Source organism: Aythya fuligula, chromosome 2, assembly GCF_009819795.1.
Source record: "Aythya fuligula isolate bAytFul2 chromosome 2, bAytFul2.pri, whole genome shotgun sequence".
Lineage (NCBI taxonomy): Eukaryota > Metazoa > Chordata > Aves > Anseriformes > Anatidae > Aythya > Aythya fuligula.
Genome location: NC_045560.1, coordinates 136,141,095 through 136,161,966, shown reverse-complemented (window position 1 = coordinate 136,161,966; position 20,872 = coordinate 136,141,095). Strand labels below are relative to the sequence as shown.

General features: G+C 43.1%; 2 protein-coding genes across 4 annotated transcripts in view; one reads left to right on the top strand and one right to left on the bottom strand.

The window, feature by feature from the left end:
• PTDSS1 (phosphatidylserine synthase 1) overlaps positions 1 to 4,464 on the bottom strand; it is a 28,018-nt gene extending 23,554 nt beyond the window's left edge. For all 3 annotated transcript variants that reach the window (XM_032181373.1, XM_032181372.1, XM_032181374.1), the window contains exon 1: positions 4,212 to 4,464. In XM_032181373.1, coding sequence (XP_032037264.1) covers positions 4,212 to 4,390 — 179 coding nt within the window. In that variant the 5' untranslated portion in view covers positions 4,391 to 4,464. The remainder of the gene's footprint in view (positions 1 to 4,211) is intronic.
• A 205-nt stretch (positions 4,465 to 4,669) lies between these two features.
• MTERF3 (mitochondrial transcription termination factor 3) lies at positions 4,670 to 20,050 on the top strand. Its single transcript, XM_032183168.1, has 8 exons — positions 4,670 to 4,722; positions 5,027 to 5,369; positions 7,513 to 7,665; positions 8,650 to 8,839; positions 14,245 to 14,392; positions 15,663 to 15,734; positions 18,356 to 18,517; positions 19,795 to 20,050. The coding sequence occupies exons 2-8, from the start codon at positions 5,048 to 5,050 to the stop codon at positions 19,987 to 19,989; spliced, it is 1,242 nt and encodes a 413-aa protein (XP_032039059.1). The 5' UTR covers positions 4,670 to 4,722; positions 5,027 to 5,047; the 3' UTR covers positions 19,990 to 20,050.
• Positions 20,051 to 20,872: the final 822 nt, after the last annotated feature.

Below are 20,872 nucleotides of genomic sequence, written 5' to 3'. Positions count from 1 at the left end.
GCGATAAAATTAGAAAAGCTTCAAACTATAGGAAAAAGCACAACTGATATTTCACAATGTATCAGCTACTACTGCTCAAAGTTTCTCTATCTGGGTAATTTCAATGTGCCTGTGATCAGTTTATCTATTTAAATAAATTCCTTTATTTATCCCCAACCCACGACACACAAGAAAGTCCCAGACAACTTTAGAGGGACTACAGCTCTTTCTGGCAGAGCATTTGTCACTTTTCTGGATGGCTCGGTAATAATCTGTGACAGCACAGATGTGCTCCACACTAGATGTATTTGCTGCAGCCATAAACTCTCTCTCTTTGCCAAATTATTTCCCTTGCCCTCAGAACAAAACCTTAATAGCTCCATGGCAGACTTTCATCACGAGGAGACATTCGAGCGCTGTGTCAGTTCATCCGTATGGCAGCAAAAAGTACATTAAACACAAATGGTTTCTCTGCAGGCCTTGGGGACCCCTTTCAGCATTTTCCCTAAAGCAGCTGACCCTGGACTTTGCAGTCATTTTCCAGCAGCCACGCTGCATGGGCTGACACTTCACGCCAGCCCCAAATTCCCAGCTCCAGGACTTCACTCTGGCTCCCTTGGCAACCCCCAGAGCTCGTCTCACCCAGAGCCCTTCCCAGACAGAGCTTCAGGCCCCGAGGGCTCAGCCAAAGCCATATTCCTGTTTTAATGCACGCAAATACCACAGGCTGTCACTGGTGCCACCAACTGGACGGGTTTCTTTATTTTGAAGAGATTACTGAAGTCACATCACCGCACAGCTCTTTCCAAGCGAGTGGTAGAAGCATTTTTGGCTGGTTTGCTCGGAGGTGCCTCTCAGAAGGGCTAGATAACCGATCTCTTTGCCAGAAGCAGGTAAAGACAGGTAGCAGCAAGAGACCTGCTGCAGCGTGCCAGTTAAGATAAGAATTACAACGCTTGCCCAGAAGAGTTGGTTTGAGGACACCGAAGGAAACAGGGAGGCAAAATAACCGGTGGAGGAAAGACGCGATCACAACAAGCTGCAATCAGGAAAATGTGCTAAATCATCTCCTCGCTTAGCCTCAGGAACTTTGATGCCGACTTTGAAATGTCGGCGTTCATGCAGCACAAATGAGGTTTCTAACGCTCGTGTGGGAGGACGGAAGAAAATTCTCTCGGTTTGAACCCACTTCATAAATGTGTTTTTCAAGTCTGGCGCTTTCTGAAGAAATAATAATAAAAAAAAAAAAACAAAGCACCTCATAACTTCATGATGTTTTTGTCTCTCCTGATCTTCTCCCTGTTCCAGAGCACTGCATTCCAAAAGCATCTTGCAAAAACACAAAGTAGGTATTAAATCACAACGAGAAGAATTGAGGACACTGAACTGGGGTAAAAATAGCAAGGACGCTAAATTTAGAGTGTAGGGGAAAAGAAGCCTTCCATAAACGCTGCCGTGATCCACCAACATCCCCTCCAGCAGCCAGCTGCCCTCCTGCAGGCTGCCTTGGGGCTGGGAGAGGGCCACATCCCTCTGCTCCAGGGAGGAAAAAGGCAGGGAAAGCGAGAACCACTCCGTGCCTCCACGCTGGGTGAGGCCTGGAAGCAGAGGAGCCTGCGTCTGGCTCGTTCAGCAGGAAACAAGCTCGGCAGCTGCAGCCATTGTCAGAGGCACCAGAAGGATGTGCTTTAAAAAGAGAATGCCCACTACCCCACGCTGTAAAATGGAGAAGCTAAAAACACTCACATTTCTTCCTCTGGACTCTGATTACTGCTCCTTGAGCACTACTGCTATCTGAAGTTCTGTCTCACCCTCATCTGCCTGCTCAAAGGCGGTGTCATCGGCTCCCGGTGATCCCATGGGAGGCTTGGTATATCCGAGGGAAAAGCATTTTGGAAGTTCTCGTGAACCCTCGGGTATTTCTGGCACTGAACAATTACAGAAGAGGCAAGAGAGACTTTAAGGGAAGCCAGATTTCCTCTGCCTATGCTGAAGTTCCTGAAAAAATGCATTTTGCTGAACGTTGGTATGAATGTATCGTGGAAAAAATCCCCTGCTTTATAAATCGATCGGGAGTGCTACGGAACATCTGACAGCACAGGGGAAGCAAGGAAGAGGAATCATTTGGCACACCTGACTGAGCACAGGAGGTGGAAATATGAACGCAGCCACTGGAGACTCGTGCAATAAGCTGATGGGAGCAGAAAGCCCAGAGCTGGGAGCACACACTGGAAGCACGTGGGGAGCTATTCCCACCTCCCTCAGCTTCTCAAGAACATATGGCTTGAGCAGTGTCCCAAATAAGGCAACGGAGGCAACGCTCTGGTATCACCCTGATTTAGGAAATTCCTGTGATGGCTGGAAATAGCAGAAAAGGGGAAGGAAAAAAACAAAACAAAAAAAAAACAAAACAAAACAAAAAACAAACAAACAAACAAAAAAAACATTAAAAAAAAACAGTAATTCCCACAACCTGACAAGAGGAGCAACAGGGAAGTGTTAAAGAGAAGTCAATAGGTACTTAAACACAGGAAGTGAGGCTGAGCAGAGAGAGAGAGAAAAGGGAAAGAATATGAAACCAAGGCGAGTTAGAAAGCTAGCAAGACAAAAAGAAAGAAAAGATGGCAATCCTCTTTAGAAAAAAACAAACAAACAAACAAACCACCTGAGAATTCAATAAATATTCTTTGGGCCGAGAAGAGTGCACAGTCCCAAAGCTGCTGCCTGACTCATCCTCTGCTTGGAAGAATTAAAGGCAGGAGCCTTTTCTTCTCCCAAAGGTGAGCAATCAATGCCATTAGCCCCTCAGAACAAGGTCTGGATGAGAATTCCCCAATACGTTGCCAATTTGACCTAAATTAGCCTGACAGCAGGACAAGTTATCAGACAGGGGAACATGAGGCAAGAGGAACACTCGCAGCAAGGCTTCCTGATTAAATATTGTACCAACACACAGAAACATCTCTGAGTTAACTATTAAAAACGGATCCCTCAGATATTGAAGATTACACACTGAGTTATATCTGAGGCCTAGGGATGAGTTAGGATGTTCTCCTGTCAAAAACAGAGTATAATGAATGAGGCCACTGTAATCACATACACACAACATCACTAAAGCATAAATGAGTCCAAACCCTGATGCACTAGCTCAGCCAGAACCTCTCCAGAATCCCTATTTGCCCAGAAACTGTGTGAGAAACTGAACCTAGAGGAGGATGCTAGTGTTGTCTTTGCAGTCCCATTCAGCAGGAGGCAATAAAAGACACGGACAACCTGAAACAACACCGTGAGGTGCCCCGCAGCCTGCCCTGCTATACCTTTTGCTTACAGATAAGGCTCCTGAAGATACCTGTGCCTGTCCTCGGCTTTATTTCCATGCACGACTGCGGTGGTGAAGGCTGTTCCTGTGGTGGGGCAAGAACGTGGCTACGCTTATCAGTACCGGGGCCCTATGCCAAGGGGCGATGTGCCCCAGATAAAGCACGCTGCGTGAAAACGATGACACAAAACAGTCCCTGCCCTCCGCGAACCCTTGGTAGGTTACCTGCCGGCGTGATGTCATCGCCGAGCTCCGTGATAACCTAGTAAAAAGCCGTTTTTGGGCACTGCTGGAGCCACAGGCTCGTTTTTAGCGAGAACACTGCCCAAGTCTGAGGAAACACCACAGAAGAGCGGCGCCCTTCTGAGGGGGGTCTCCCACTCTGCCAGAGCCTGACAGGGGCCATACAGCCCAGAACCTCTTAGGGACCCCATAGAGACCGCCCAGAACCATGTAAGGACCCTATAGGGATCCCCCAGAACCCCACGAGGGCCCCTAAAACCCAATAGGGACCTCATAGGCACCCTCCAGAACCCAATAGGGTCCCTATAGAGACCCCCCCGAACCCTATAAGGACCCCATAGGGATCCCCCAGAACCTCATAGGGACCTCATAGAGACCCCCCAGCACCCCATAGCAATGCTATAGAGGTTCTCCAGAACCGCATAGGGATCCCCCAGAACCCCATAGGGTTCCTATAGGGAACCCCCAGAACTTGACGATGACCCCATAGAGACGCCCCAGAACCCTATAGGAACGCTATAGGGGCCACCCAGAACCCCATAGGACCTCCCCAGAACCCCACAGGGACACCACAGAACCCTATAGGGACCCCATAGGGACCCCCCAGAACCCCATAGGAACCCTATGGGGACCCTCCCCGCCCCCCCGGCGCCCCCCAGGTGCCGCTCACCTGGTGAAGGCGAAGGCCATGAGGCTGAGGATGGTGAAGCTGAGCAGGGTGATGGTGTGCGGCCGGTAGAAGAACTCCAGCGTGATGTCCTCCACCTGCTGCTCGTTGATCATGCGGAAGTGCAGCCGGTAGTTCACGTCGTCCTTGCTCAGGGTCCGGCTGCCCACGCACGACGCCATTTCGGGACTTTTTTTTTTTATTATTATTTTTGTCCCCCCCTCAGCCCCAAAACCTTCGCCTCCGGCCGGCCCCGGCCGGGCCCCGCCGCCGCCGCCTCCCGCTGAGGCGCTGAGGGAGCCGCGCCGCGCCCGCCGCCCCCACGGGCGGGGCCACGGCGGCCGGGGGGAGGGCGAGACCAATCGGGAAAAACGGGGGGAAACGGAGCGATTCCCCCTATCTCTTACAGGCGATGGGATGTCCCCTCCGCGCCCGGACACCCCTCTGCTTGCCCCGGGATGGTTCCGCCGGCAGCACGCGGGCCGTGTGGGGAGGAGGGCGCTGAGAGGGGCAGGTGAGGCGGCGGCGCGGCCCCGGCGGCCGTTAACGGTCCCCAGCGGCCGTTAACGGCTCCCAACGGTCCCTGAGGGCCGTTAACGCCCCCCAACGGTTGCGCTCGCCCCCCTCCCATGCCGGGCTCGGTGGCTGTGGAGGCGGTCAGCCCTCCGCTGGGGGGGTTCGTGGGGTGTGCGGAGCTCTAAAATGGCTGCCCGGGGGGCGGCGGGCGCCGTGAGGGGGTAACCAGCGCTCCGCTGGCTGAGGCCTTCCTCCTCCTCCTCCTCTTCCTCCTCCTCCTTCTGCCCCTTCTCTTCCCGCAGGATGCCCGGCTGAGGTGGAGGATGGCGCTGTGGGCCCGGCCGGCCGCCCGCTGCTGCTGGCTGCAAAGAGCCCGCTTAACGGCCCCGCAGAGGCTGAGGAGCTCCAGCGAGGCGGTGCAGGCACGGCAAGGGGCTGCCCCGCTGGCTCTGCTGGCCTCTAGACGCGGCTTTCTTCCGTGGGGATGGCAGACGTACAGATATGTAGCCGTAGAGAACTGTTCGCAGGCTGCCAGTGCCCAGGGTGGATCCTCGTCTTCGCCGGAAAGTAATTTGTTACCAGTAAAACAGGAGCAAGTGAAACCAGAAACAATCCCTGACCTGAACACAGAAATACTGTGTGAAGGTAAGAGGCCTTGAGGATACCTTTTCTTATTAATCTTCAAGTCATGTTTCTTGTGTTGCCTTTGGCTCTCTTTTTTTGCCCAGTTTAATTAAAATATTTATCTGAATTTCATGACTTTCACTTAGCTTTTGCCCCATAGCTAACGTAGAATTCCTGTGATAGCGCTAGCCTATAAAGAGTACCTTTAAGCTAAAATAAAATACAGCATGCTGGGTAGAAACCTCAGTCTGGAGCAGCCATCTAAGGAACTTCTCATAACTACTTGTAGTAGCTGAGCAGGTGTCAGGGAGGCCACTCCCAAAGCAGCTCACACGTCCTGAGGGGTGTTCCAGGATGATTAGGAATGGGCAACAGGAGGCAGCAGAGGGTGAAGCCTCCTTAAGAACTGTCACGATGAGAAATGCTCCCTCAAACCCTCTGCTGAGGGAAGGCAGATAGATGCGAGGTCTCCTTGGTGTCGTTGCCCTGACAAAATAGCATCACTTTCTTCCAGTAAGCATTTTCAGAGTGGCATTCTTTTATCCTTACTCAGATACTTATATCGTATTATAACGTTTTCCACCCTCTGCAAAATGGTTTTAGGAACCGTATGCTGAGGAAACTTGATCTGGAGTTATTAGGCAGTCCTGTATATTCAGATTCGGCTTTGAGTCCAGCCAGCTTGGATTCTACAGAGCTTATTTTTGGGGTGGCTCAGAGCTGCAGCTGAGGTCTGTGTGTTTTTGCAGCTGGTTCTGGAAACAGTGCTGCACCTGAGCTGACAGGTCAGCCAGCTTGTATGTGTCCACACCTGCGACACAGTTGATCTACGTGCCAGATTTTTATTCTCAGGCAGACTTACTGGTGTGCGTGGAGCAATTTGCCTAGTTGGCAGTGCATAATGGGAGAGACATAGTTGGTTTGGTTTTATAATTTTTTTTAATCATTTGAGGCCTGTTTCCTGATAGGAAAATAGATTCAAAGAACTTGGAACAGCCAAAAAATGCATGTCTAACAAAAAAAAGGTAGCAAAAAAGTGCTACCAGAATGGACCTTGGTGTGTTTTGGTTTGGTTCTGAAGGGAAATGCTTCATATGCATACAAATTCATAGAGAGCTGTTATTACTGTTTAAGGTGTTAATGTTGCTAAAAGTGTTCCACTGTGCTTCTGTTGATGAGGCTTTGAGGAAAAAAAAGGTGGTGAGAGCTGCAATAATTGAGCTAGTCTATGCAACTTTTCCTAGAACATCAGAATCTTCCTGCTGGTTTTGGAACTTCTTGTTCAGGTGTAGCTTTGTGTTTTCAACACAGAAGAGCGTCACCTTAGTTTCTAGGAAGTCGTTGTGCTAAGGAACAGGACACAGAAAATTGCCATCCTGAGGAGTTTATAATTAGTACGGGTGATCAGCTTGACCATTGAGGTGAATGCTAGCGGTCAGCCTGCAAGACAGCAGTCTTGATCTGTGTGCTGTGAGCTTCTGTCAGTGGAAAAATAAATGAGTTTAGAGATTTTTTTTCAAAAAAAGACAGCGTTTCTGTGACTTTGAACACAGTTAAGTGGAAGCAAATATAATGATGCTTACTTGGAAACCTTAATGAGTAGGCAGAGCTCTGTTTCTTTGGTTGTCAGAGCTGGTGGCAGTCAGCAGCCATCCCGTAACGGGTAAGACATGATGGCTCAGTTGGAGTTGGCTGTGAAATGCCTTGAAGGTCAGAAACAACTGCAGCTCAAGCATTGAATTTGGAGAAGGAGCCGGGTGGTGCGGTTTTCGGGCTATGAAAAATCTTTGTGTTAGCTTTTGGTTTGGATGTAATCAGGCAAGATTAAATCTGTGGAGGCATGAAAGAAGACTTTTCAGGAAGGTGATGTGATCTGTTGTGTGCAGTGATCAAGCTGGGAGACCAAAGGCAGGCTACATAGGGGCTAAGCTTGGATTTGGCCATGTGAGCAAGACTTGATGGGCAGTGGCAGGGCAGTGTTCCAGAAGCAAAAACTGGGAGCAGAGCCTGTTTTCATATGCTTTCACACAGCAATAGTTTGGCTGTTCATCTCTTGCAGAGTGTCCTTGCATTTTGAAATGGATTCAAAGATCTGCGTAGGGTTTGAAGGGAACAGCTTTGTCATTCACAAAATGCACTTTGCTCTTCTGTGTTTATTTCCTAGACTGGGATGATGTTCCACCTTCATCTGCTTTGGAGGAGATTTCTGAGGAAGAAGCCGTGCAGATCCTTGCGGACCCACTTCTTCCCCTTCAGTCTTCCACGCTCCGAGATTATGTTGATCACTCAGAAACATTAACAAAGCTTGTCCAGCTAGGTATGTGTGATTTTGTTTGTGTGGTTTCTTTGTGCCTGGAGCTTTGGAGTTCCTGTAATTTGGGCTTTGATCTTAGTGGTGGCTTTGTAAATTTGAAAATTTCAAGTTATAGGAGCAGTGACTATTGCTACAGGCAGCAGAATGTTATGCAGGGTGAATGGAAAAAGAGAAAAGGTGGTATGGCTTACTGAATTCTGTGTTAGTTAGAGACAAGGCTGCCTAGCTCTAGTCCCTTAGCGTATCTCCCAGAGCTTCTGGAGGTAGGGAGCACTTTGTGCACGTTGGTTGGTCTTTTAATTCAGGCTGGATAACGATTTTTTAATTTGCTGCAAAAGACACTGCAGCTCTCCCTTCCAGGAAGGAAGGAGAGTGATTGCTATGCAGAACTGTAAAAGTGGGGCACAGTAGACTGAAGAGGAAAGAATGAGGGGGTGGGAGAGAACTTTAGTTTTCATCAAAAAACATTTGGACTGTGCAAGAAAGATAGTTGAGGCCGAGGCTGCTGGCTTCTTCCTCGCTTCCCAGAAGCACAAGGAATACCAGAAAGCTGGTGAAACAAATGTTTGCGATGGGGAGATCTGGCACTGTGCAGTAAGAAATTGGTGTGTGAATCACTCACTACAAAATTGTCCCAGGTATAGCGGAGTTAGGAATTCCTTGCACAGATGCTTCCGTGCGACAAGAGTAGGTCACTGCGTGTGGCATGTACTGGTGTGTTTGATTCCTCACGTGCAGGATTCCTTGGAGATGTCATCCTTCGTAAAATAATCTTAGCAAAAGTCTGAAACCAATCTGCTTGTTTTATCTGGAATACCTCCATCATATAGGAGGTGTCATGACCTTACTGTGTTAAGCAATCAAAGTATGCTAAATAAATGAAGAAAAAAAGAATAGTCCTAGAAACATCAGCATGCGTTTCTGAGACATTTATAGGGAATGAGGTCTGTGTTTAATTAAAACAGTATCTTGTTTTATTTGTTGTAGGAGTTGACTTATCCCAAGTGGAGAAATGTCAAAAGGCAGGTCAGCTCTTACTGACCTTGGACTTCGAGAAAGATATAAAAAAAATACTCCTGTTCCTTAAGGATGTGGGTGTAGAAGACAATCAGCTGGGACTGTTCCTGACCAAAAATCCATACATCCTTGGTGAAGATCTGGAAGCTCTCGAAACCAGGTATGCCTTTTACGTAGCAACAGGATGTTAAGCCCCAGGCCTTGAAGATGTAGTTTTGGAGTTGTCTTAAGCTTGTCTGAACGCCCGTTGTGGCTGCTTACTTCCTCAGTCAGTCCCTTGGCTCCGTGTTCCTTTATCATCAGTCAGCATTAACGTGGTGGTGGTGTTGTGAGTCAAGTCAACCCCCTGATCCATCTGAAAACTGACCATTACCAGAATTTATTAAGTTTTCAGTCAGATTTGTGAGGTGTGTGGCTGTGTGCTGTTAGTTTCCATACAAAGGATGAGGAGAAACATACCTTGGGAAGGAGGAGAAACAGAATAAGACCATGTCTTTTGGTAGCTGCTTGAAACTGACTCACCAAGGAGACTGCCCCTTGAATACATGTTAAGATTTTGTGCCTTGAGTTATCCCTCTGTAAGGATGTGCTTGGGACTGCATCAGGCCAAGTACTTGAATGGGCTTAACTCATGGGTGTGGGGCTGCTCAGCCACCTCTCTCCATGCAGTTGTTGCTTACGTGTTGCTTAGTTGTTGGTTAAGTGAATCATGTTGCGGACTGGCTTGCAATAGCAAGACAGGTATGAATTTGGAAGAGCAAGGATTGCTCTACTAGGCAAGAAGCTGTCAGGAGAGGTTGGATAGCATCAGCTGTGGGTAAGGGTATAGTGGGAATGCTCAGTAGTGCTGTGATCAGGGAGTAAGATACCTGAGTTGACCAAACCTTTGCTGGGTATCAAGGCATACACCTCTTTTAGTCCTTCCATGAGGAACCTTGATATTCGTGGGTTACGAGCAGGGAGGAGGGGGAGGCCAAGACATGGCTGGCAGCAACTTCTACTGGTGCGCAGAAAGAAAGGGTTTCTGCAGAGGTTCTTTGAGTCTGCTGTGTCTGGAGATGGAGGCAATCGCTGCTGCTCATCAGGTGCAATTCTTATGCTATCCGTGTGCATACGTGCCTGTGCTCACCCTGCAGCAGTTTCTGGTGTCCTACTTACCTGTCCAGCACTGGCTGTTCAGGCTAAAATGTCTGTTCCTGTCTCTGCCGCAGAAGAAGCAGCTTGCCATCCTAGGTTGCTCACTTTACCAATGTCAGATTAGATTCCAAAATTATGCTCCCTGAGGCTTCCATTAAGTTGGAGAACAATGTAAACCTCTTTTTCTGTATTGTTGTTGTCAGATGTTGATTGCGCATGTAGTGATCTGCAGATGGGGAGATACTGATGACTGGGCATGGATTTTGTCTTCTGTCAATCATACTTCAAAACCATATTCTATACGGTTTTACCTTGTAGATTCTGCAGTAAAAGAAGCAGAACAAATCTTTTCTGTGCTTAATTTTAGTAGCAGCACAGTGTTTTGGTGCCTTTTTTTTTCCTGTTGTCCAGCCCAAACTGAACACAAGACTACCAGGAACCAATTTTCATTGTTTGTGTGTTCCCACTTGTATTGCACTAGACTGTCCCTTGGTGTCATTCAAGCTTGTATGTGCATAAGGATAAATGCCAATCTCTTTAGATCTCATGTCTTAGACCAAGGCTTATGTAGTTAGCTGCTTTTTGGAGTTGGGGTGTTTTTTGTTGCTAATGTGTTGGGTTTTTTTTTGTTGTTTGTTTGTTTTTTTAAAGCTTCTTCATGTGTGTATGTGTTTACCAAAAACCCCAAAGGTAGAATGGTTTATTTTTTTAAGAAAAGTCATTGTGTTTGCGGGCCTTTATTCAGGAACTGTAAGAGAAACAAGCCGTTTTCTCCATTTACTGTCAAACTCTTGTTTTCTGCACCACTCTCTCCTAGTCCTCTCTAGTCTTTTTCAATGTCCTAGATTTAGAATCTGTGTACTGCAGACTGTGCTTGATGCAGTCTGACTTTCTAGAGAACACTTAGAACATGCTGCATTCTGAATATACTAGCTATTTGACTGAAAGTAAGCAGTGAGGAAATCAGATAGATGTGTGCACATACTCCTTTTTTTCCAGCAGCCTGGTCTAGAAAGTTGTGATTTGTGTCAGTCATAAACCGAAGTCTCACTGTTAATTTCACTGGTTTTAGTGTTGTCTGAATCAAGCTGCTTAGTAGTATTGTTTGTTCTCTGCCAACAGTGGAACATCGTCTTCAGTGGCCATTATTTCAATACCAATTCTTTGTCTGAGCATGTATCTAAAGATATAATGGGATAATACTGTTTTGTTTGTTTGTTTGTTTTAAGTAGCTTTATAAATCTGTAGCTGAGTTGAAGGGATAATGGTGGGTAAAACAAGAATATTGAGGAGCTGTGTGCCTGGCAGGGTCCAAAATGTTACTGATGGCAGCAGTTCGTTCTTCTTATGTCTAAAATCAACCATTGTGTTTTGCCACATGCGTGTGCACCTTGGCTGCTTTTACAAAGATTTCAAATGTTTGTGCACCGGGTTTAAATTAGGGTGCTGGGCTTCATACTGCAGTGGCTGAGATACCTGTGCTGATGCTTGGTCTTACAGTTGTAACTGAAGCCTGTTCTCAGTATTTTGGGGCTGTTAACTTTGGAGGATTATTTGCAGAACTTCAAAGATAAAGTTTGTATCTGTGGCAGAAAATCACGTTAAGATAGGAGATACTCAAGGTACCAGCTCTAGACTATAGGAGTGTACTCTACTGGTTTCTCTTGTAGTTACAGATATCCTACCTTTCTTTACTCAGCTGTGTTTGTTTGTTGTGTACCTTTTAAATAACAGATTGTGAAATGGAATTAATTCATTCTTCTGATACATACTTTCATTAGGTGTGTTGACTATAGAAAAAATGCAGGAGAATGGACACATTCTCAAAATTACATTAGGCATTGCATTAATTCAGTTCTTCTTTTGCAGAACAACTCTTTTGTGTGCTTACATGCTTTGTAATGAACTCAAGATATCTTGGTATTTAGAAAATCTAGAAAAGAAAGGCTGCCTGCTTAGATTTTGCACGTAGTAGCTGTCCAAGACAGAAATCTGAAAATACAGCTTTTTGGAAACAGGTATACCAGCAGATTCAGGTCTAACGCAGACCTGGCTTTTCCTTTTCTCCTCCATTCCATCCTTTTGTTCAGTAAGTGGCCTTTCAGAAACAGCATCCAGAAAGAAAGTAGCTGATTTTTCAGCAGTAGTCCTGAGCTGAGATCATCTGAGTTGCCTGTACTCTCCTGAAGAGTGTAGTTTTTGTTCTGATAAGCATTGTAACTCACCTGTGAAGTCAGATTTGTTTTTCAGTGACTGTCCTGTGTCACTATTTAGTTAGCAAAATGAGGGCTGAACAGTACAATCCAATTTCTTCTTATTCAACAGCTTGATTTTTCAGTAAGTTTATCTCGCTTTGACATTGATGAATGGTTTAGTGTAATCTCTAAGGTAAGCGTGCTGCAGAGGGTGAATGTGGCTCAGATAGCTGTCTTTGAAAGCTGAGTATCACCTTCGCATAAACGCTTTGCTGCAGATGGACACGGTATTGGTTACATCACTCTGGAATGTTTTATTGCTGTGGATTCCATGTTGCCAGGAAACAAAACACAAATTTCAATAGATTTGGCATTTGACTTCAGATAAACACTGCAAAAGTCAAAACATTCCATAACTCATAACAATTCTGACAGTTGCAAATCAGTGTCTGCACTGCAGCTGCACCAGATGCTTTGTTTTTACGGTGTTGTTAATGATGACTTAGAACTGCTAACATGCTACACACAACTGCTGACTGCTGTAGGAGAACGAGGGCTGATCTTGGTGCCGATGCTCACAGAGCGATCTCAAGCCATGGTCAGACTGAATGACTGTTCTTCTCTGATATACCATTGCCTAGAGTCAGCTGATTATGATCTCGGTGTCCCTCTTTGAGACTTCTTGCCTTTCCAGGTTGTAGAGAAGTGCTTCAAGTATGAATCTTAATGACTGGTTCCAGAGATAAAAGTAGGGGAGTCAGGACAACCAAAAGATTTTATTATTTATCTGCTCATTTAGCTCTGTTTCTAGAATGCTTGGCAGTTGTGTCCTTGAAAAATTGAATGGAAGAAGAACAGCATAGCCAAACAGCTTCATTCAGAATATAACGGGATAAATTTTGAAGGGACAATTGTTTATTTTTGCATCCTGTATTTCTTCCCCCTCCTAATGTCTGTGTCTGTCAGGTTTCTGTGGCCAGTTCCATCAGCATTGTCTGGAGACTAGGCTACTACCTTCTGTGTTGGGATACCTGCTCAGTTAGGAATTGGTTCTCTAGATGTTGTTCTTTTATCTTCTCTGAAGAGATTTTTTCACTTATGGTTATTTCATTTTTCAGGGTTTGTGGAAAGAAAGGGAGGCTGTAGTGGCTAGAAGGTACTAGAAGGTATTTTACTTCTTTCTCTCAACAAGACATAATTTAACACGCAGCCTTTTTCCCCCACTATAAGACCAGGCATCTTTTGCTGAGTATCTACTTCTGCAGAATGTTCTGCAGTCCATGCAGTATCTTAATTAGTCAGATGAAATCAGTTCTTGTATGCCCAAAGTTCATCTGATAACAAGTACTTCTTTTTCTGATCATCTGTAACCAAAGGGAACCACTTCACATAACAGTGTGTTTTTTGTAAATGGTGGCAAATGGGTTAATCATGTCTCTTTTGTATGCTGTATTTTTCCTCTTTTTTTTTTTTTTTTCCTGGGGGCTATGGTAATAATCTGTTGTAAGTAGTACTTGAAGTAGGATTTCACTTTCACTGAATTCAATAGAAACTGGAAAAAGTTTTGAGTTGGAAAGAAAGAAAGATCTGTTAAACATAAAAACTGTAGTCAGCCCCTTCACCTTTCTGACAACCAGATGTTTTGTGACTAAATCCTTGGAGCAGCGACTGAAAAGTAGGGACCTATGGTAACCAAAGTAACTTCAGCTGATTTAGAAATGTCTCTTTGGACAATGTCTCTACAGATGGCATTGTTGTACGATATTTCTCCTCCAGTGCTATTGGCAAAACAGGGATGTATGAGGTATAGTACTCTGTTCTTTCAGCAGTAGAAATGGAATTGATTAAAATAGCAAGAGGCTGTGTATATCTTCTTGTCCATACCCTATGATGATCTATTAATGTGTTTGCAATCTAGGAGACAGGCTGGTAGTTAAATATAGGTTAACATAGTTATCTGCTTAAGTACAGCTGGAAGGAATTAAAATCTGTCTTCGGTATTGACAATCTGCTCTGAGGTTTATTTTACTTCTAATTAATTGGAAGGGATAGTATTTTGCTTTTATGATAACTGCAGATTTCCCCCTAATTATTTTTGGCAGAGTTGCATGTTAATGCTAGAACATCTGTCCGTTTATAAGATACCACTGAGGAATTTAAGCGAGTACTGAATAAATGGAGGCAATAACATTTTCATCACTAGACTTTTATTTTGTTTTTGTTCTCTTTCTAGAGTGGCTTACCTAAAATCAAAAAAATTTGGTAACGCAGAAATTGCTCAGATGGTCTCAAGAGCTCCATATTTGCTGTTGTTTTCAGTCGAAAGATTGGATAACAGACTGGGTTTCTTCAAAACTGAACTTGGCCTCAGTGTAAAAAAGGTAAAAACTATACTCTGAAGTCTTTAGGTACCTTATCAGTGACATCTGTAAAGTCTCAGAACATGAATGCTTACATGGCAGTGCTGGCAGGTTATCCATGAGCCCTGCTGATGTTACCAGCATAACACAGGATTGCAGGAAGGTATAACATGATTTTAACCTTCCGTAGATGTAATAGGACATCTGACATTCAAAATATGCTTAAGTACAGTTCTTGAAGATGATCAGCTGCAGGATGTTGACAAAGAAGCATGCCTGTACCCAGTTTTATTATTTGCAGTAGTTCACAGGACTGAATCTGTCGGTGCAAGCAACTTTTTAACTTGAAGCAGATTAACTGGCTCTCTTCATTGCTTTGAGATACTGTAACATTTCACTCATCAGTGTTAAATAGTCAAATCTGCAAATATAATATCAAACTGAATGCCAAGTCATGTGCTAGTTCACCAAGAGTAATCTTCGTTTCTCAGAGTGCTACCACACTGTGACATGCTTAGCAGGTATTTAGCACCACGCTTTGGGATAGTCAGGGGAGCTAGCAGCTGAAGCATCTTAGAATGAGTGGACAATATGAGTTGTTTCCTGCAGTAGCTGGTGATTGCAATAAATGTCAATTTTCAAGGGGGATCGTTTGTTCTTCTGTTGGCTTCTATTAGTTGAAGAGTCATAGCTGTCACAGTGCCTGTTCTTGGCCTTTCCAGGCTTGAGGTAAGAGATGTCTCTCGAAAAGGGTTTAGTCACTGCCTTGTACTCAGGGTGGATTACAAGTAGTCCCATGGCTCAGGGGATGTGGAGTAATTTCTTGTGTTGCCATAATGTTATGGTGTTACTAGATCCCAAAGTAGACAAATAAAGCACTGCAGTTGAAAAATCCTTTTATAGCCTTTAGCAGGTAGTGTTTTGTTTACTTCTCTTTAAAGAGATGGGGAGAAACAACTCAAGCACCAAGAGAGGGCTTTTCAGCATGATATCTACTTCTGGGGAGTGGTTTTACTCCTTCTCCCCATCTGTTTTATAGAGGCTATGGTATTTTTTTGTTCTCCAAATTAACGTGACATTTGGGTAACATTTGCATTTTAATACATAACTGTTTCCTGCAAACTCAGCTTTGGGCTAGAGAGAAAATGAAATGCAAGTGAAAATGCATCTCTCTTCCAATTGGAAAAAAAATATCCTTTTTTTTTTTTTTTTTTTTTTTTTTTTTACAGATATATTTGCAACTGTGCTTTCATGGTAATCTTTCCTTTGTGTGTGTTTTCCCTAATTGCAGACAAAGGATCTGGTAATTCGTCTGCCAAGACTACTGACTGGCAAATTAGAGCCTGTAAAGGAGAATCTTCAGGTAAGTTTATTAGTAGAAGTTAAAAATATACTGAGTACCTGCATAGTTTGAGTTGACAGAAGATAAAATTCCCTGGAAAAGAATCCTGTACAGAAAGAATTTAATGAAATAATTTTAGTGAAGATGGAAAACAACTGAGGATTTTGTCAGACCACTTCTTTTCCTCTGCGGTTTGCCAGTCAGTGTACAGCATACGTGAAACAATGTCTTGTTCTGTTTTCTATTCTGATGTAGGTTACAAACTTCATCTGGGTCCCTTCCTGCCAGATTTTGGTATCTGATGACACAAATTGTTACCCGTTTTTTTTTACAATGAGTGAAAAATAGGGCTTGCTCTCTCCTTTTTTTTTTTTTTTCTTAATTACTATGTTTTTTTGCTAACTCGAATTGTTCATGAGGATTTAGGAGCAAGAAATGTGCGTTTGATTATTTTCCTCTTGGCAGGTAGCTAGTCTGCCAAAATGTGCATTTGACACCTATTGTCTGATAGCAGATGGTCGTTATTAACAACTGTTGGGTAAATAACTTCAAACCCACAGGGACTCCTTTCCCCTTTGAAAATGTAACTGTGTATTGGTTTAATTATTGTGCTGTAAAGCCAGCTAGGCCAAACAGCATGATGTAGTCTAACAATTTGAGAAGTCCCATTATCCTATAATGCATAACTATGAATTAAAATATATAATTTTCACACAGACTCACTGCTCTGAAACCATTAAGCACTGGGAATCTTGCAATCTGAAATGTGTGTGTGTGGTAAGGGAGGAGACTGGAAAGTAACAGCCTGTTCCAATTAATACTGCTTTCTTTTTAATGAACATTGTTTCCACAGGCTGGGGATTCAGTATATTATGATGAATGTGTTTTTTGAGACTCGCAGTTCTATCTGACTATCTTGCCTATCTGCAAGGAAATACAAAGTGTAGCATCCTTATTTTTAACGTATGTTATGAAGAGAGGAGAAAGAATTTCAAGTCCTTGATATCTGAATCTACTGATAATTAGAAGCTCTGTTTTTTCAGGAAGCTGGATGTTTCTGACTCAGAATCTGAAGTCAGACCTGTGTGATTTAAGCTGGTCGTGAGCAAGCAGCATTCTCAAAGCATAACCCTGTAACACCGCTTCAGGAATGATTTGGTGCTACCCCTCAATGAGCGGGCTGCTAATTGGAAATAAAGGCTGCAGCTCATGTTGGCTGTCAAAAGATACCAATCACGGACTAAGCAAGCTCAAGGATAGAATATTCCATCCTCCAAAGGTCTCTTCAAGCACAATTAGAGATTCACTGAGAGGGTAAAGCTGGAAAGTTTGCATTATCACCATCTGTTGTGGGAATCATGTAGGGTGTGTTGATCATTGCTAGGACTTGCACAGTAAGGATATTAGCATACATGGTATAGCTACTGAGTGTTAAATATATTATCTGAGTGCAATCAAAGCAAATTACACTTGAGCTCACTATTTATGTCGAGGAAAATGTTTCACATAGTAGAACAGAAAAGGCAAAGGGACTTGCCACAGTTAACTGCAGTGGGGTCGGCTGTATGGCTCCAGTGAGCTAACAAGAAGTCTTACTTGCAGTCATATTTCTTACTGCAGTAAGCTGCCCCCTGCTAACTCAGATCTGTGGAAGGCATCACAACAGTGCAAATACATCTCTACATATTTGAATGCCATCGTAGTCGGTTAGTGTTCCTTGTGGTACACAAATATTATAAAGCAGTTAAGGAAGAATCAGGAGTCGAAAGACCTGATTAAAGTCATCTCTAGAAACAATTGCCTGTAAAGGCCTGGAAATCCTACAGTATCTTCAAAACCCAGTTCCGTGCCCTTCCCTCTGCTTTTGCCAGGCAGTCCTGGAAGAGAGCGGGCTTGGCACATCAAACTGGACACAAAAAAGCACCATCTTTGTGCCAGCTGTGAAGAAGTACCTGAGCTGGATTTGAAAGTCTGGCTGTGTTGCCTGGCAAGCCCACCCAATTCATGACGGAAAACAAGCTCCTTGTAAATGTCACTGGAGGATAGAAGAAATGGTTGAATTACCAGACACTCTTCTATGCTGAATTCCTTTCTCAACAACTCAGTGAACTGCTTGCCATCCTGCGTGTCGGGAGGAGTTCTCATGATTTTATTGAAAAAATCTGTTTTGTTTTTCCTTTTGGGAAACCATAATTGCAGTCAAGGCAGTCTTTGAAAAAGACATCTTACTTTAGACATGAACCAACTGTAAAATAAACTGAATACACTGCATATTCTACGCAACTCTTTCAGGTTCAACTTAGGAAGGATTCTCAGGGGAGAGTTTTTGTGCTCGCAACTGCCATGTGTACTGAGACACAAGCGTTTTTGTTCATATCTTGGACAAACTGAAAAATAGATAGCACTCACAGAAGCTGTCTTAACTTTAGGAATACTTCATAAGCAAATTACACTTTAATGCAGGACGATAAACGGTTTAAACTCTCTGACTTCAGAGAACTGGAAGATGATGATATGGCTTGCGTTCATATTGCCATGTGACAAAGGGTAGAAGAATTTTGCATGAGTTTATTTCAGTGGCATGTTAAAATAAGCTGTTTGCTGTAGCTGACTTTGGAAAATCAAATTCTACTCTCTTTCAGGTTTGTCAGATTGAGTTTGGTTTTCAACGTAACGAAATTCAACAGATAGCGTATAAAACCCCCAAGATTTTAACTGCAAGTAGAAAGAGACTCCGACAGACGTTTGACTACCTGCACAACATCATGGGCATTCCCCACCACATGCTTACTCGCTTTCCTCAGGTGAGCTGTTAATCCGGGGATATGTTGTAGGTGTTGTGTGCATCACTGTTTCACTAGGTTGGTGAAAGTGGAGGCCTGCTGTATGCAGGACACACAATTCTTCAACTTACGTGTGGCTTTTACTTTAATTGGGAAGACTTTTATTAACAAGTCAGCAACCATTGAGTATTCAAGTGTAAAAGTGCCTTTCTTCTCTCCCTTGTGTATGTGCCCTCCCAGCCCCGCGTCTGGTCAATTTTAAGTTTTTGACAGAAATAATCATGCCTGTCTCTTTTGGATTCATAAAAGAGAATTAATAGCAGCTTAGGGATTCCTTGTCCTGAAATCTTCTGTGTAGAGACATGAAAAGAAGACAGATTGTGCAGAGGATCTGCTCAGTAAACAGGATAAACATATAACCATTTATTTCATGTTTGCCGAATTAAAAATTAAATTTTGTACATCCCAAGATCTGAAAATATAGTTTAAAGGCAAAGAAGTTTTTATCCTTTATGTGGTCGGATTGACCTTTCTTCTGCTGCAGCAATAAACAGTGAAAATAAATGAATTTTTTGATGATTTTTGTTCCATCTTCTCATTAAAGTTATTTCCTCACAAACTGAAAGTTCAAAGTATTTCTCACTTCATCAAGCGCTGACAGGCAGTCACTCTAACTTCTTACAAGGAAAAAAAAGTATAAATTGCTACTTCCAAACTGCAACAACACTCTTCCTAAAGCTAATGCTAACAGATTCTAATTAAACTGGCTAAAAAGCCAAACTTGTATGGGGAACTATGACTCCTCATTTTGGCTGCTTATCTTGGTATCTGACGTATCTTAGCACCAGTGCTTTCTGTAACTCCAGTCTGTGTCTCACGTTTGTCCTCCTTTACCTGTAAATGATCACAAGTCCTGTTCACTTCCTTCTCAGTTGTCTTATCATGGCTTTGTGGTGCTTCACCTCATTATTTATGGTCTCTCTTCGGAAGAGTAAGTGGTTAGTTTTTTCCACTCTATGTTGTTGGTGTGGTCAGTCTTTCCTTTCTCTGTTCTTCCTTGTCATCTTCAAAACTGGTGAGTTTCATGACATGACTAGGGCAGCTGAGCCTGTCATTTTTGTATTTAAATACAACCTACCTGATGGTTGACATAAATGAGGGGAAAAAAGATGTAAAGTATTTTCTTGCTAGATCCCCAGTTTGTCTAAAAAATGCTTTTTGTTTTTTATATTGATCAAAATCTGAAATTTAGACTACCTAAAGCATTCTCCTTTTTTTTTTTTTTTTTTTCTTTTTAGGTTTTCAACGCAAAGCTATTACGAATCAAAGAGAGACACAAGTTTCTTACATTTTTGGGAAGAGCCCAGTATGACCCAGCAAAACCCAGCTACATCTCTCTGGACCAGCTAGTATCCTTGCCGGACGAGGTGTTTTGTACAGAGATTGCCAAAGCGTCTATACAGGACTTTGAAAAATTCTTAAAAACAATTTAATTATTAACACATGTAGAAAGGAATAGAATAAAGTTGTAAAATAAACATTTTTTAAAAATGCTCCCTTTTATGGTCTCAAACTTTTTTAATTATTTGTTTAAGTCATCATTATTTATGAAACACTTGTAGGATGTAAAAGCATATGGTAACTTTGTGGTGAATTAAAAGGATTAGGTAAGTATATGTTCATTTTTCTTGATGTGATCCTTGTAATTAATTGCTAACTTTTAATTCAGTATGAATTAAAATTCATACTGAGCATGCTAACAAAAGTAAATCAAGGTGATTTTTCTTTTCTTTCAATAATTTCAGAAGCTTGGGAGATGGAAAAAATGGTTAATCACTTTATTTTTTCCCCAGTCATCTTAAGAGCTAGTAATGTTATTTGTTCTTTTAAACAGTAAAGAGAAGTACAGTATGACATGTGAAGCCCATATAAAAGAAGGCGCTTTTCAACAGGTTACCCAGGTGTTTCCTTGTAAAGCTGGCTGCTGAAGTTAGTATCCTAAAAGCTGTACAGTGAAATTAGGCTTGAAACGTAAGAGAAAATCAGCAAATTGAATCTAGGCAAATTATAAGAAGAAAAACTCCTAGCCTTCTAGATTTCAGGGACACGTCTAGTTTTAAGTCACTTTTGCTTAAGCACTGTTGAGAGCCAGAAGCAGTTTTACTCCACCCTGATGTGATTTGTATGGCTTTAGTATAGAAGTAACCAACTGTGCAAAAAAAAAAAAAAAAAGCTATAATGTGTACCTAATTGATAGTTATCTTGCTCAGTTATAACTGAAGTAAAATAGAAATTGTGGGAGTATTAAAAGTAGTTAATATTATCAGTGAATAAACCACGTTAATACAGAGTTACGAAATGTTTCACAGTGTATTT

Bases quoted from the DNA above. Each gene is read 5' to 3' on its own strand.
- MTERF3 (XM_032183168.1), top strand. From the start codon at position 5,048: ATGGCGCTGTGGGCCCGGCCGGCCGCCCGCTGCTGCTGGCTGCAAAGA. The intron at 15,735-18,355 runs GTAAGTTTATTA...ACTCTCTTTCAG, and splicing joins CTGTAAAGGAGAATCTTCAG to GTTTGTCAGATTGAGTTTGG. The intron at 18,518-19,794 runs GTGAGCTGTTAA...TTTTCTTTTTAG, and splicing joins TGCTTACTCGCTTTCCTCAG to GTTTTCAACGCAAAGCTATT.